General features: G+C 40.7%; 1 protein-coding gene across 1 annotated transcript; it reads right to left on the reverse strand.

Annotated features, from left to right (window-relative positions):
• On the reverse strand, positions 9,862–11,457 carry LOC8074449. Its single transcript, XM_002463346.2, has 2 exons — positions 11,285–11,457; positions 9,862–11,057 (listed from the first exon to the last, which is right to left on the reverse strand). Exons 1-2 carry the CDS (start codon positions 11,455–11,457, stop codon positions 9,938–9,940), a joined length of 1,293 nt encoding a protein of 430 aa, XP_002463391.1. The 3' UTR covers positions 9,862–9,937.

The following is a 13,366-nucleotide window of genomic DNA, read 5'->3' on the forward strand; positions in this document are numbered from 1 at the left end:
ATCTGGTCAATTTGTACTTCTTGCTTTTGAACAAAGGACAATGATATGTTTTAGCCTCTTATGATCGAGAATACGCTGCCAAGTTAGTATATAGACTATAAGTAAACTTATTTTTTGTGAATTACATAAGTACAAATGTAGAAGCTCAACACACATGCACACTCACCCTTATGAACACATAGACACAAATCCTACCCCTATGAGCATCTTCGAAAGACTGTACCGACATATCTCGAGATTGCGAGGTCACCATAGGTGCCTCGACGGGAACAACACCTACCACTGAAAGCACCACGTTGTTAAGTCCTAAAATAAATCTTAGAAAATACGAACACCGTGCCAAATCGAGGTCTTAAACCTAGGTGGACAACTTCCACCACAAGGGACCTAACCAATTGAGTTAGGCTCAGTTCACAGAGTACGAGTAACCTTATTTTGTCCCTCAAGAAAATTAGGGGCTACGACTTACAACCTCCGCCCCCCCTATGTTAGTCATTCTGGCTCTGTATTTGTGCAGCAAAAAAAGCATCTGAACGTGGACATAGAGGGTGTACAGGTGCATTGACTATTGTATGAACTAGGTGAATTCCCCGCGAGTTGATGCGGGATTTTCTTAAAAATAAATTATTATATACATGGCATTACTATATGGTATTCAATACATTATGTATATATACATGTATATAAATTTGACTTGCATATATTTTATTGTATTAGATCTAGTAAAAAATTGTACTTCTTGCTTTTGAACAAAGGAAAACTAATATTTGGTTACATTATAGAGGAATTGGTGATGAAACAAATAGTGTATGCACATGATGTGTATGTTAATAGATTAAAGAGTTAAAGTATTTCACATGATATAGATAACATGGTCATTTTTTATAATTAATATGGGATGACATGGATTTAGTGGAGAATGATGTGGACACCTTGAATGAAGAGAAAATTTATCTAGTGGGGTTTAGTTTATAAGAGTATATGATCTGGACATCTAGTACTACTCCTAGAACGACTCACATAGGGGGACGGAGGGAGTATACCACCACTAAAAAATATTCACATGTGTGGATGATGTTCATGTTCATATGCATAGCTAGGAGAACCAAAGAAAAAAAGAAAAGAGACTTGATTCCATCCTTTTGAATATTTCATCTTTTTATGTGGCATAAAATTAATCCCATCTAAGCTAGGTTGTATTGGAGCTAGCTACGATGAACCCTGTGTTTGAATGAAAATGCTGAGAGAGAGAAGTGGTCAAGTTTGTGGAGAGAAGCTGAACGATTCTTTCCGTTTGGTAGAGCTCATCCTGTTCCATAATTTTTTTTTGTGAAATATGATTCTTTGGGAAAAATGATTCTAACTAGTTCTAAGACAAACCATATGTGAAAGGCGAAATGTGAATTAAGAGAAGCTACTATTTTTTTTGCTTCCAACCTCCTAATTCATTTTAGAGGATTATCTATCAGAATCAACACACATAATCACTTGTGTCCCTGAAATACTGCTTAGACTGCTGTGATACTAAACTTTAGTCTCTGTCACATTGGATATTTGGATATTAATTTAGAGTATTAAATATAAACTAATTATAAAACTAATTACATAGTTTGAGACTATTTTGTGAGATGAATCTATTAAGCCTAATTAGTCCACGATTTAACAATGTGGTGCTATAGTAATCATGTGTTAATAATAAATTAATTACGTTTGATAGATTTGTCTCGCTAATTATTCTACTCTTATATAACTAGTTTTATAATTAGATCATATTTAATTCTTCTAGTTAACATCTGAATGTTCGATATGGAGAAATTGGCTATTATAGGACTCCAAACAAGTGGTTTCTCTATAATAGTATTCTTAATATTGATTTATCCAAAATAGGACTTCAAACATTTAGACTAAGCTCTAATGACATTATGTGTCTTTTTAATCTCTTTTCTTATCTAAATACATGTATTTGTTCCAAAATGATCTTTTTTTACCCTTCAGTCATTAAATTGTGAGATCAACTCTATTACAGGAAAAAAATTCACCGTGGCCTAGCTGGTTCACTGTCTTGCCGTCTTCTTGGCTGGCCTTGGCTAGGCTAGCTGGCATGGTCATAGCTGACCTGGCATGGCTGGCTGTGACCATGGTAGACTGGCCACCATATACGTCATGCCAGCACAGTCAGCCAGCCAGCACGCACGAACAGTCGGCCTGCACGCACAGCCAGGCAGCTAGCCAATGCAAGGCAAGTCGTGGGAGACGGCAAGGCAGCGAACCAACCAGACTATGGTGAATTTTTTTCATGTAACAGAGTCGACCTCACGATCTAATGATCGAAGGGTAAAAAGATCATTTTAGAAACAAATACATATATTTAGATAAGAAAAGAGATTAAAAAGACACGAAATGTCATTATAGCTTAGTTCAAATATTTAGAGTCCTATTTCGGAAAAACTAACGCTAGAAATCCTATTATAGAGAAACCAATTGTTTGGAGTCCTATAGGCTATAATAGCCATCTCTTTGAGATGTCACATACTAAACTCTTGAATCCACGTTACCCCGTACTCAAGACCCTGCAATAAAATGCCATGTATGTGGACTGTGGTAGGCTGCTACTGCTAGCCAATGACGACGTGGATTGTGATAGGCTGCTACTGCTAGCCAATGGCCACGCACATGTTGGGGTGGGGGGTTGACCGGGTGGATCGGAAACCACCACGGTACACGCATGATGGATGCATGGTCCACGTCCGTGAGACTCTTCAACAACATCTGTACCAGGTTCAGCTTGCCTATGGGGCTATGTCCATGTGTCAGCGCCAAGAGGACATCCAATCGATAACCGTGACAGTGACAACAACCTGTTGGTTGGCGAAGACTGCCATCACTTACGAGTTACGACCGGTAGCACGCAGTGACCGGATGGCTCTTGCACAGTAGTTGCACTACTTTCTTTCTGCCCCGTGAAGTAGGAGGCAAGCATATGCCAAAAATAAAAGCACTCCTTCCATTTAAAATTAGTATGTAAATTTTACAAATTTCACGGTGCAACGTTGACACTCATAATGCACGTACACTTACTTCTATGAATGCACATAGGCAATTCTACCTCTATAAGCATCTTTGAAGGCTAAACCGATAAATTCTCAAGATTGACGAAGTCACATATAAACCCCTCGCCGAGAGGATAGAGATCATTGAATTCTTTTTACTAATACATTTTTAATAAGCATTTGAGATATCATGGTAAAAAATTCTTTTACTAATACATTTCTTAATATAAATTTTATATCATTAGGTTCATATTGAAAAGAGAGTCCGTGTGATTGTGGTTTTTCATCAAAAGAGGTGCTTCTCAGTTTCTTGGCCCTTTTTCTTGAACTTGCTTATTTGGCCTTAAAATGAATTTTCTTTGGTTTCTAGGCCCTTCCGTTGCTTTGATGGGCTAACAATGTTAAACTATACATGAAATTGCTCTTTTACCCTTAGCTTGAAAAATAATTATTGAAAAAAATGATTTCATGCTTAAAAAATATTTTACCTTGTTTTAGAAAATTATTGATAGAGGTAGCTTGAAAGACCTGTGATCTATAGCCTCCTTGCCAAGGGTAAAAGAGTCATTTCGTGTACATGTTAACACCATTAGCCCATCAAACTATCAGAAGGATCAAGAAACCAAAGAAAATTTGTTTTAGGGCTAATAAGCAAGTTCGAGAAAAAGGTCCAAAAAACTAAGCAACACTTTTTTTAGGCAAAGGAAATAACTTCCTCACATAAGTAACATATTAATGGAGTAAGTGTGGTCAAAGTCTTGTCATAACAACATAATTAAAAACACATTTACACTAATTCAAGTGGAGGTAGTACCAGATACGAAGTTGAAATGAATGTCCATGCTGCGAGTTGATATATTAATGTTTAACCTTTTTTCTGCTTATACTTATCTTGAAAGCTAGCCCTCTAGGCATCCAGATCATATATCATCTTAGTATTTGACCAATAAAATAAGTGAATATGTCAATTCTCAATGTATAGGAATTACCATGTTAACTAGGAAAAAAAATTTGAAGTAGCCCCGACGAATGCCCAGACCAAACTTCATGTGTCGCCATTGGGCGGAATCTGCTTTGGCAGCCTAGAGTTCATCGCTAATCGCCCCATCATATAGGTTGTTTGCTTCAATAGCTAGGATTTCATCAATGGTGCCTTTAGTGACTGTAGCTCTAGGATCGATCACAGCTCTAATCTAACAAGCCTTTTTAGTGCCCTGACCTTGAAGGCGGGCTATTGGTATATGTTGACATCCTAAAGCATCACATCCATGACCACTCTAGGTTGGATCCTTACCCCAAGGATAGCCACTACACCTACTATGCATTGACCAACATATTATCCTGGCTCTCTGATAGACCATCAATAATGCCACCAAAGAACGAGTTTTATGACCCTAAGGATGAACTCATGTTCGCCTTAAGAACAAGGCATACACCTACGAGCGGGAGCTCGCACATCGAATGCACCCTCGCTCTAACCTCCATCTATGATCTCTTGGAGGACCCCTCTAGTGATGACTCGCTTTAGCCAACAGCTACCACCCTTCCCATGCATGAATGGAATATGGATAGCCTTTGCAGCAAAAACCATCGGTAGCAAATCTAGGACCATTCATACACCACCAGGTCAATCACATGCTAGGAGAAAGAAGAGTACCTACACAAAAGGCACAACATATTACCATAATGTTGTATTATCCAAGATTTTGTATTACCCAAATGATACTAAATACATGTTTACACATAGTATAACTCCATTGGAATATCCATTTGTTGGACCATGTCAACCACTCATGCAATTCCATGTGCCAGTACTAGTCACAACAAGGTGGCGGCAGTCGACTTTCTTGTATCCATAATATGCAATGCATATGATGAATCATCATGAATGCATAGTCCCTTATTGAAGCACAATGCTGCCTTATTAGCCACCCATTCAACCATAATCCATGCCATTGTAAACTTTGGTGATTTAATGGCAAGGAGTCATCAACAAGTCTAACATGAATCACTCATGATGCATCATCAAGAGGAGACATCGCATAATTGGAATAGAGCTGAAAACATGCATTGTTCCACATCCATCACCGATCTCACCAACCACCCAACATTGAGCATAATCAATATAGGCACAAACCAAGGCATGATTCAATTGTAAGCTTACACGGGCAATCAAAAAATTAAAGCAAGTTATTATTGTTGCTGTATTATGCTCTATTTTGTTCATAAAACATAGCATGGGGCACATCCCTATGTGTTACTTGACTTTATCAAAGTAACATGACCGAGTCTAAGCACAATTGGGTGAAACATTTCCTTGGGAAAAAGTAGTATATAGAGACATTTAACACGAAGATTCATAGCACCGAATGTAACAATATCCCTACACACATGAAGAAAACCCCCTCCAATGTAAAAGAAAGAAAATATATTAGACTTCCACTCAAGATTTAACCTCAAATTACATGACCGAATATTCAGAAAACATCTTTATATATCCTAACTTTTCTGATCAATAGCACCATATTAATTATCAAACTAAAAATGCTTTGCAAACCATATATAGGGCATATGCATGACATAGAATATATATTCCTATCTAGATTACTACAATACAAAAAAGAATGAATACATTACTATATGCATGTAATAAGGGATTCCCGGTAACTTTGGCATTCACAACAAAAAATAATAATGCCTCTTATTACTATAGTTAATCTAAGTCATCAGGTCACCCTGAGGATTTCCTACCGGACTGCAGACATACGCAGCCTGACTTCAATAGTTCTCTATCTCCAGTTTGAATTAGTGTTCTAGAATCCAATGAAAAGATAAATAAATGTACCAGAACTAGAACTTTCTAAAATCCCTAGACTTAAAATTTGACAATTTGCTGGTCTTCACCTACACTTGCTCCGTAAGAGCGACCTTATTCAAGATATCTCAAAACAGAACTAACAGTAGAAATCATCACAAGATCCAGTAGAACCTGACCAATTCACCTAGAAAGATAAGTTGTCTGGCGACAATATGGAAACCATTGAATTAGCAAATTTTCTTTCTTCACACAATAATAAAGTCGAACTACTAGCTAACATAATATATATTGCATCTCTTAATAACTATATTGGTAGTAGCCTTAACAGACCCTTTAACAAAACCAACATAATTACAACTCAATTATACATATCCTTGTGGTTCTTTCCTTCCAACCTAACAGCACAGAGAAAGGGTGGCAAAATTCATGCAAAAAACTAGATGAAAACATTTAACAATCTTGCTAAATATTTCCCTTCCCTTTAGTAACAAAATGCTTGAACGCTTAAAAAAACTAACTTTTGTTAAGGTCGCCAAATAGTCAAAGGGTAGGCATAACTTTGTTAGAACCATTCTAGCATACTCACCTTTTGTTTAGACATAAAACACAACAAAGCTATTTAGCATTCTGATCCAACCAACTGTAGCTAATGCATCATTTCACTTGGGCCATCCCAATATAATCATTTAAGAATCCCACTAGACACTAAACTAACCACAATGACAATACATACAATAAACTAGTTCTCCATCTTAAGCTCACTTTAGAAAATACCATGCAAATTAAGCAATTGCAACTAATGAATCACACTAATAATTCCTGAGCATGATCTCTAATGGAACTGCACATAGTAGTTCTGTGCGTGAACAATTATACAAATGCTTCACCCAATTAGGGCTCCACCAAGATATACTTCATAATACCCCCCAAATAGTTATGCCTAGCATCACCATGTTGTGTTAGTGGTTAAGATAAATATTATACAAGGTGATTGGAAAGAGGAAGATATTATACAAAACATCACCATCTGGTTATGTATAATAGTTTGAGAACAAAATGGCTCTACTGAGAAATAACCCTATAGTAGAAACAAACCACAAGATAAAAAATAGAACAAAACTTCAATATTTTGAACTAAATTTAGCTCACTTGCTGTGTATAAAAAATTCTATCATATAGTTGTTAGGTTTACAAGTCAAAATACTATACATTTCAATGTTAAGGCTAAAAATGCAACCACTCTAAAATCTAGGTTAAGGACATAATTATCCACACACACCTCAAACATACGGAGAATAAATAACAAGATATGTGGGCCAGTCTACTCCACACCCAAACTAATAGTTTCATACATCCTAACACTCAAGGAACCTAACTTGACATTGTGGAGAAACGTCTAGTGGCCAATGCATTCGATGACCCACAATAATACTCCCTCTATTCCAAATTTTGAGACGTTTTAATTTTTTAGATACACTGTTTTAACTATTCATCTAGACAGTGTGTATATCTAAGTGCATAGCAAAAAATGATGTATCTAGAAAAGACAAAACGTCTTATAATTTAGAATTGAGGGAGTAATAATTAACTTTTATAATTGGTATTGAAGTATAGTCTGGTCCTACAAATGACAACAACAAGGGACCAAGGCCCTGCTTGCGGCAGCTTTTTATGTTGTAGCTGCAGCTGTGGCTGCAAACAAATAACTAATATCTATTATAGCTACTATATATATATCAAATAGTTGTATGAGTAGGCTGAAAGCTTTAGCTCTGATTTCTAACCGTGGGACTATCAAACTTATACCATTGAAAAAATAAACTTGCGAGCTTACAAATTCAAAGGAAATGATAACCCATTGCAACAACACGTACTTAACAAGTAGATAATATCCCTAATTAATACTCGCATCCGAACATATATATATAACACATGTAATGAAATGCACATCCCATTCCTAGCCTATTGTGCAAAGTATTAGTAATTGTAGCACCCTACTCCAACTAAAGCTATTATAGAAAAGTCAGAAAGTTTGTAGCAACTCATTTATATTATTGTAAGCAAAGAACATTGCACTTTCATGTAAATATATTTCAAACATGGCATAAGATGTATTGCAACTCCTTGTGTAACAACCTTACTTCTCAATAGTTTACCAATGTCAAGTGGCACACTGCCAACAAATATTTAACAAATACCCTGCATCAAACAAATATTTAACAAATAAATTAGATCAACATAATTGTAGTAAGGTGGTTCATACATGCCTCCATGTCCCTAACAACCCATAATGCATGCCTGTCGATGTGACCCAAACATACCCATGAAAGCTATAATGGGTGAGATAAACTTCACAAGCAACAACCATGAATATACATATAATGGAAATTAAGTATATAACAAAAAGATTAACCATAATGTTAGGCTAGGATCTGAGCAGTTAAAGCAAACATCCTCATATATAATATAGCAACTGCCAGCAAACTCCCTAGAAGCCCATGATATTAACAATTAAAAAATCTGAGGTATTTCAGAAATGTGTTCTATGTAAACACTAGAGCAAGGTTGGCACACATTAGTACATTACAGAATTCATAAACATTTGTGAATCTGACATCAGATAATTAAAGTAAATCATAACAACTCCGACACATAATATAAATAAGCATGCTCAGATGATATCATATGTATATGTAATCATTCAAACCAAATAACATTGACAAGATACCAGATATGAGGACTGCAATTATCTGAAATTCCAGTTTGCACAGCTAGTGCACAAATGAGGTGGAACTGATTTTGTCTTAATTAATAAGCATACGAAAGATGGAATGTTGTACGGGTGCTATGGTAAAAGAAGACATAGTAATGCCATGTTGCATGGTATATCATACAGATGCAATGCTATATTGAGTGAGCTCACACAGTATGTAAAGAAAATTCAAAGAATACTGATTAAGAACTATCCAACTATTACTAAGGCCAATCTCAGTGGGTGTGCCATCTGAGTTTGATTTTCATTTTTAAATAGGTTGTTACATAAGTATCTTTTATGACATGACACTGTATTGAAGAAAAAAGAGAACTCTTGGCATGATTATCAACTCTCTATGAGTTTTGAAATTAAATGCCTATGAAACCATAGAATGACACTCTCCTTGAGAGTGTGTATTTCTTCCAAGTTTTATTTTTATATATATATATATATTATATATATTATATGCCAGTATTGGAAACAACGCCATAAAACTTCCCTCTGAGACTATCTAGACTAAGTACTTCACATTATGTAGGAGTTGAGACCGGTGGGACGAAAAGATGGCCAACCGCTAGGCGAGCAAAGCTCAGGTTGATAAATTTATGGGAGAACCGGAAAACTCATACCAGTGGGAGAGGATGGCCAAGACCAACCACTAGGACAAAGCTTAGGTTGATGGATTTGGGGAAGAACCAGAAACCTCATGCGCGTGGGAGAGAACGAATAAAGGCCGGAAATCTTTACCCTTACGCGTCACGCACATGAGCACCACAATGTGCACCCCCGTCTCTCACCCTGCTTAGTGATGTTGGGCTCTTTGCCAAGTCTTATATATGGAGCGCTTGCTCAGCTTGCATATGTTCTATATGTTTCAGGCGAGCACACAAGTACCTGCTGTGACATGACGTGCTACTAGTTTTGACGCCTCCATTGTTGCATACACGGGAAAAATGAGACGACTGTGACTGAAATCTTACTAACAGGAGTATTTTTTTTACGCATGGAGGATAGAACTGATTTTATATAGTGAGACTATGTGATAATCATAGATGATATACTATACGATGGAAGAGGTAACATATATACATGAAAATCATCATACCAACAAAGGCAAGCATTTGAAAACAAACCATTTCACGAACTTGCATACGACAGAGTTCATTACAACAACATCATGTTGAGTACAAGATAAATAATAACTAGTTCACCAACTCAATTCAAACTGACAAGACTGAACTAAGCATCCAAAATGTCGAATGCGGGAGGAATAAAAACATCACATACAGTTCTCTCAGAGCATATGTCGTCACACTACTTGATACCAGCGGTGGCATAGGAAGCTACATGCTCCCCAAGTCTACGCCATGTTGAAGCTACATAGCACGTGTGACGGCTATGGACATGGAACGCACCAAAATGCGGTTGATGGGACTTGCAAAACCGAAAGAACACCGTGCCACGATCAACCGAGAAGTAATAGTTGGTTCTCGGCAGAAGCACCGCACCTCGTGGTCCGGTAAAAATAGCCCGTTCACCTAGGTCAAGGATCGGCAACAGCGTTCCCTTCTCCAGATCGACATGGAATAACTCGATCTGTGTCTCCGTTAAGCTGCTACGGGCACCGAATCGTACAACCTGCTCCAGGCTGCAGACCGCCATGAGCCTGCCGCTGTCGTCCACCAGACTGACAGTGCGGAACTGCTGCACCATGTCGGCCGCGACCACCAGCTGTCGTTGATCCAGGTCTAGCACCATGAGGTTCGTGCGGTCGACGCAGTAGAAGCGGCACTGGAAGGTAGCCGTGGATCTCAGTGGGAACTCCGGGTTGAGGCCACCAACCGGGGTCCAGAGCGCGTCTCCGGGCTTGACCATGGCCATCTGGTTGATGCGGCCGAAGTAGACGACGACGGTCGACGCGTCGGCGAAGCCGGCGGCCGTCACCACGTGGTTCACGCGGAACGCGAAGGGAATGGGCCCCCAGTGTCTGTCAGCTGTCTGCAGCGTCTGCAGCGACGGGAGGTCGACGACGTGGCGGGTGAGGGGGTTCAGCAGGCGCACGACAAGAGTTGTCATCTCGCACACCACCAGCATGCCCTCCGGCGCCGCGGCGGGTCCAGGGATCACGGCGTGGCCGGCGAGCTCCGGCAGATGGACCTTGATGATCTCCCGGGTAGTGACGTTGAGCAGCTTGCGGCGCGTGGGCGTGGGCGTGTCCTCAGGCGCCGGCGGCTCCGTCAGCAGGATCCACCGGCGAGGGTGGAAGCGGTGGTCGATGACGTGCTCACCGAGCTCACGGGGCTTCTGGGTGCTGCTGCCGGCCATCCACAGCTTGCACACCGCGCGGAACCGCATGAAGTCCGCCACGTCGCGGTCCCGGACGCGGTCGGCGATGGTCTCCACCGCCAGCGACGTCACGCCAGCCCAGTCACGCCTGTTGGCGACGATGGGGACGATCCAAAAGTATTTGTAAGCGATGACTATATATATATATATATATATATATATATATATATATATACACACACAGAGCAGAAATCGGCGACAGATCTCGACTTCTCGAGTTGTCTCTCGGCGACAAGACGAAACGGAGATCGCAAATCGGTCGGATTATATTGCGCGAGCCAAGGACAAGGACGGAGGGCGAGAGAGCGCGCGTACCATTTCGGGTCGCGTCTGGCATGGCCAACGCGCTGGGCGATGCGCTTGGACCTCCTCAAGGAAGTCTCCGCCGTGGTCGCGTCGGGCGCGGCTGGTCGCTTGGTCGCCGCCGGAGAGGGGCCGCCGGCCCGGGCGGCGATGCGCTGCGACCTCCTCACGCTCGAATCCGCCATGGTCCTCGCGCGCGCGGCGCGGCTCGTCGCTCGGTCGTCGTCGGGGAGGGGGAGAGGAAGAAGAGGGTGGGGACGACTGCGGGGGCTGCGCGCCGGCGGAGAGTCGGAGAGAGGAGAGGAGGTCCACGCCTGCCTGTTTAGGCCAGTGTGCTTATATATAGGGCACCGATGACCACTGAGAGGTGGGCCCGAGCAAAAGAAACGGTCGGGTGGCGCGGGCGCGGATCCCTATCCCTAACACGTCACGTTGCTCGATCGGTGGGGCAGCGGCAGCAGGCGGCGGCGGGGCCGGGGGGAGATGTATTCGTGCTGGGCTGGCTGTCTGTCAGGGGCACTGCGCGGCGGCATGCAAAGGAGAGCTAGCTCTGCCGGCGTCGGTTGGCAGAGCGCTGCCAAGGAGAGCTAGCCCTGGCCCTGCCGCGCGCGTGAAGCTAGGCGGCGGCCTTCTTGGCGTCCATGTTCCTTCGGCACTTCGGCTACGAGCGAGCGAGCAACACGCGCGCGTTGCGTTGGCCTACCGGGAGCGGGAGGTGGGTGGGTGGGAGTGGGACCCGGCGACCAGCGTCCAGCGCGTGACGGCAAGTGGGGGCCCCTCCTCCGTTCTGGAAGCAGCGCGTCTCTGCAGCTTCCAAATTAAAACTAGCTAGCTAGGGGCAGCGGCATGGCTGGCGCCTGGCGGTGGCGGGCAAGCAGGGCCAGCCGAGAGGCGCCGAGGCCGCGATCGAGGCTCCGACTGTCCGAGGCAGGAACAGCTGTGCCGGCTTGGCAAATTGCTACTATGGTCGATTCTCGATTGGAGTTGTTGCCACCAAGAGCGAATTCTCAGTTTGTAAGTTAATTTAGTTACTATTAATTAATTGCCTTCCCATTTCAATATTATATACTCCAGGCAAATTGTGAATGTGACAGTAAGGCTAAGCAGAGGAGCATTTATAGATTACTCGTTTTAGATGGTTGCCACTTTCATACTTGAACAATGCATGGGTACTTATATATATATTTTTAAAATAACTAATTAAGTTACGATTGATTTTATGAAACTATTTCCTCAATATCTATATATACATAATATATCTATATCTATATCTATATTATATTTTCTCAATATCTATATCAAATATTAAACTATTTTGCATACAAACAGCCAAACAACCTTACAATATATTTATAAATAATACCAAAGGCATACGGACTGGGCACATACTCCCTACATAAAGCACATAGGGATCATCAAGCACTGTCGATGCAACATCCCACTTTTCTATATACTCCTGCAGACAAACATGGGAGCTCCTCGGCTATCCAAACAAAACACTAATTCACGAGCGTTCATTTGAAATAAATCTAGCGGACAATCTTTCGACCAATCAAAGTATCCTTTTTAAAAAAGTACTCAATTCGGCATGATATCATTTTTGGACAGACCTAGAGACACGTACTCCCGGACTCCTTTTCGGACGGATGTTGCGTGCGCTTTTTTTCTTTTTGTATGCAGCCACACGAGCGACGGTAGTTTCACTTTCATATTTTTTTTAAAATCACAAGCATAACTTAGAAAACTGAGTTACACAGCATAACTTTTAAGATTAATTTAGTAGTTCTAAGTTATACAACATTACCTTTTTCTTTTTGCACAAAATTTATATTATTAAAACAGTTGCGAGAATAGCATTCTCTTTACGTTTCATTGTTTTTTTTTCAGAAATTAATCATTTGGGAACGTAGAAAAAAAGATTTTAAAAAGGGTGGGGGAGTAAAATAAAAATAACTTTTACACCTTATACTACACAACAACTTCCTTATAGATAATGTGAAGCTACGTAACAAGTTACATAATAGATTTGCATAATTTATACAACTATGATATTCAGCATCTATTTGTTTTTAATTGAAAGATATGCAATATATA

Source organism: Sorghum bicolor, chromosome 2, assembly GCF_000003195.3.
Source record: "Sorghum bicolor cultivar BTx623 chromosome 2, Sorghum_bicolor_NCBIv3, whole genome shotgun sequence".
In the NCBI taxonomy this organism is placed as follows: domain Eukaryota; kingdom Viridiplantae; phylum Streptophyta; class Magnoliopsida; order Poales; family Poaceae; genus Sorghum; species Sorghum bicolor.

Excerpts from the sequence above, each read along its gene's own strand:
- LOC8074449 (XM_002463346.2), bottom strand. The coding sequence starts at position 11,457 with ATGGCGGATTCGAGCGTGAGGAGGTCGCAGCGCATCGCCGCCCGGGCC. Across the intron at positions 11,058-11,284 it reads GCCAGACGCGACCCGAAATG|GCGTGACTGGGCTGGCGTGA; the intron begins GTACGCGCGCTC and ends CGTCGCCAACAG.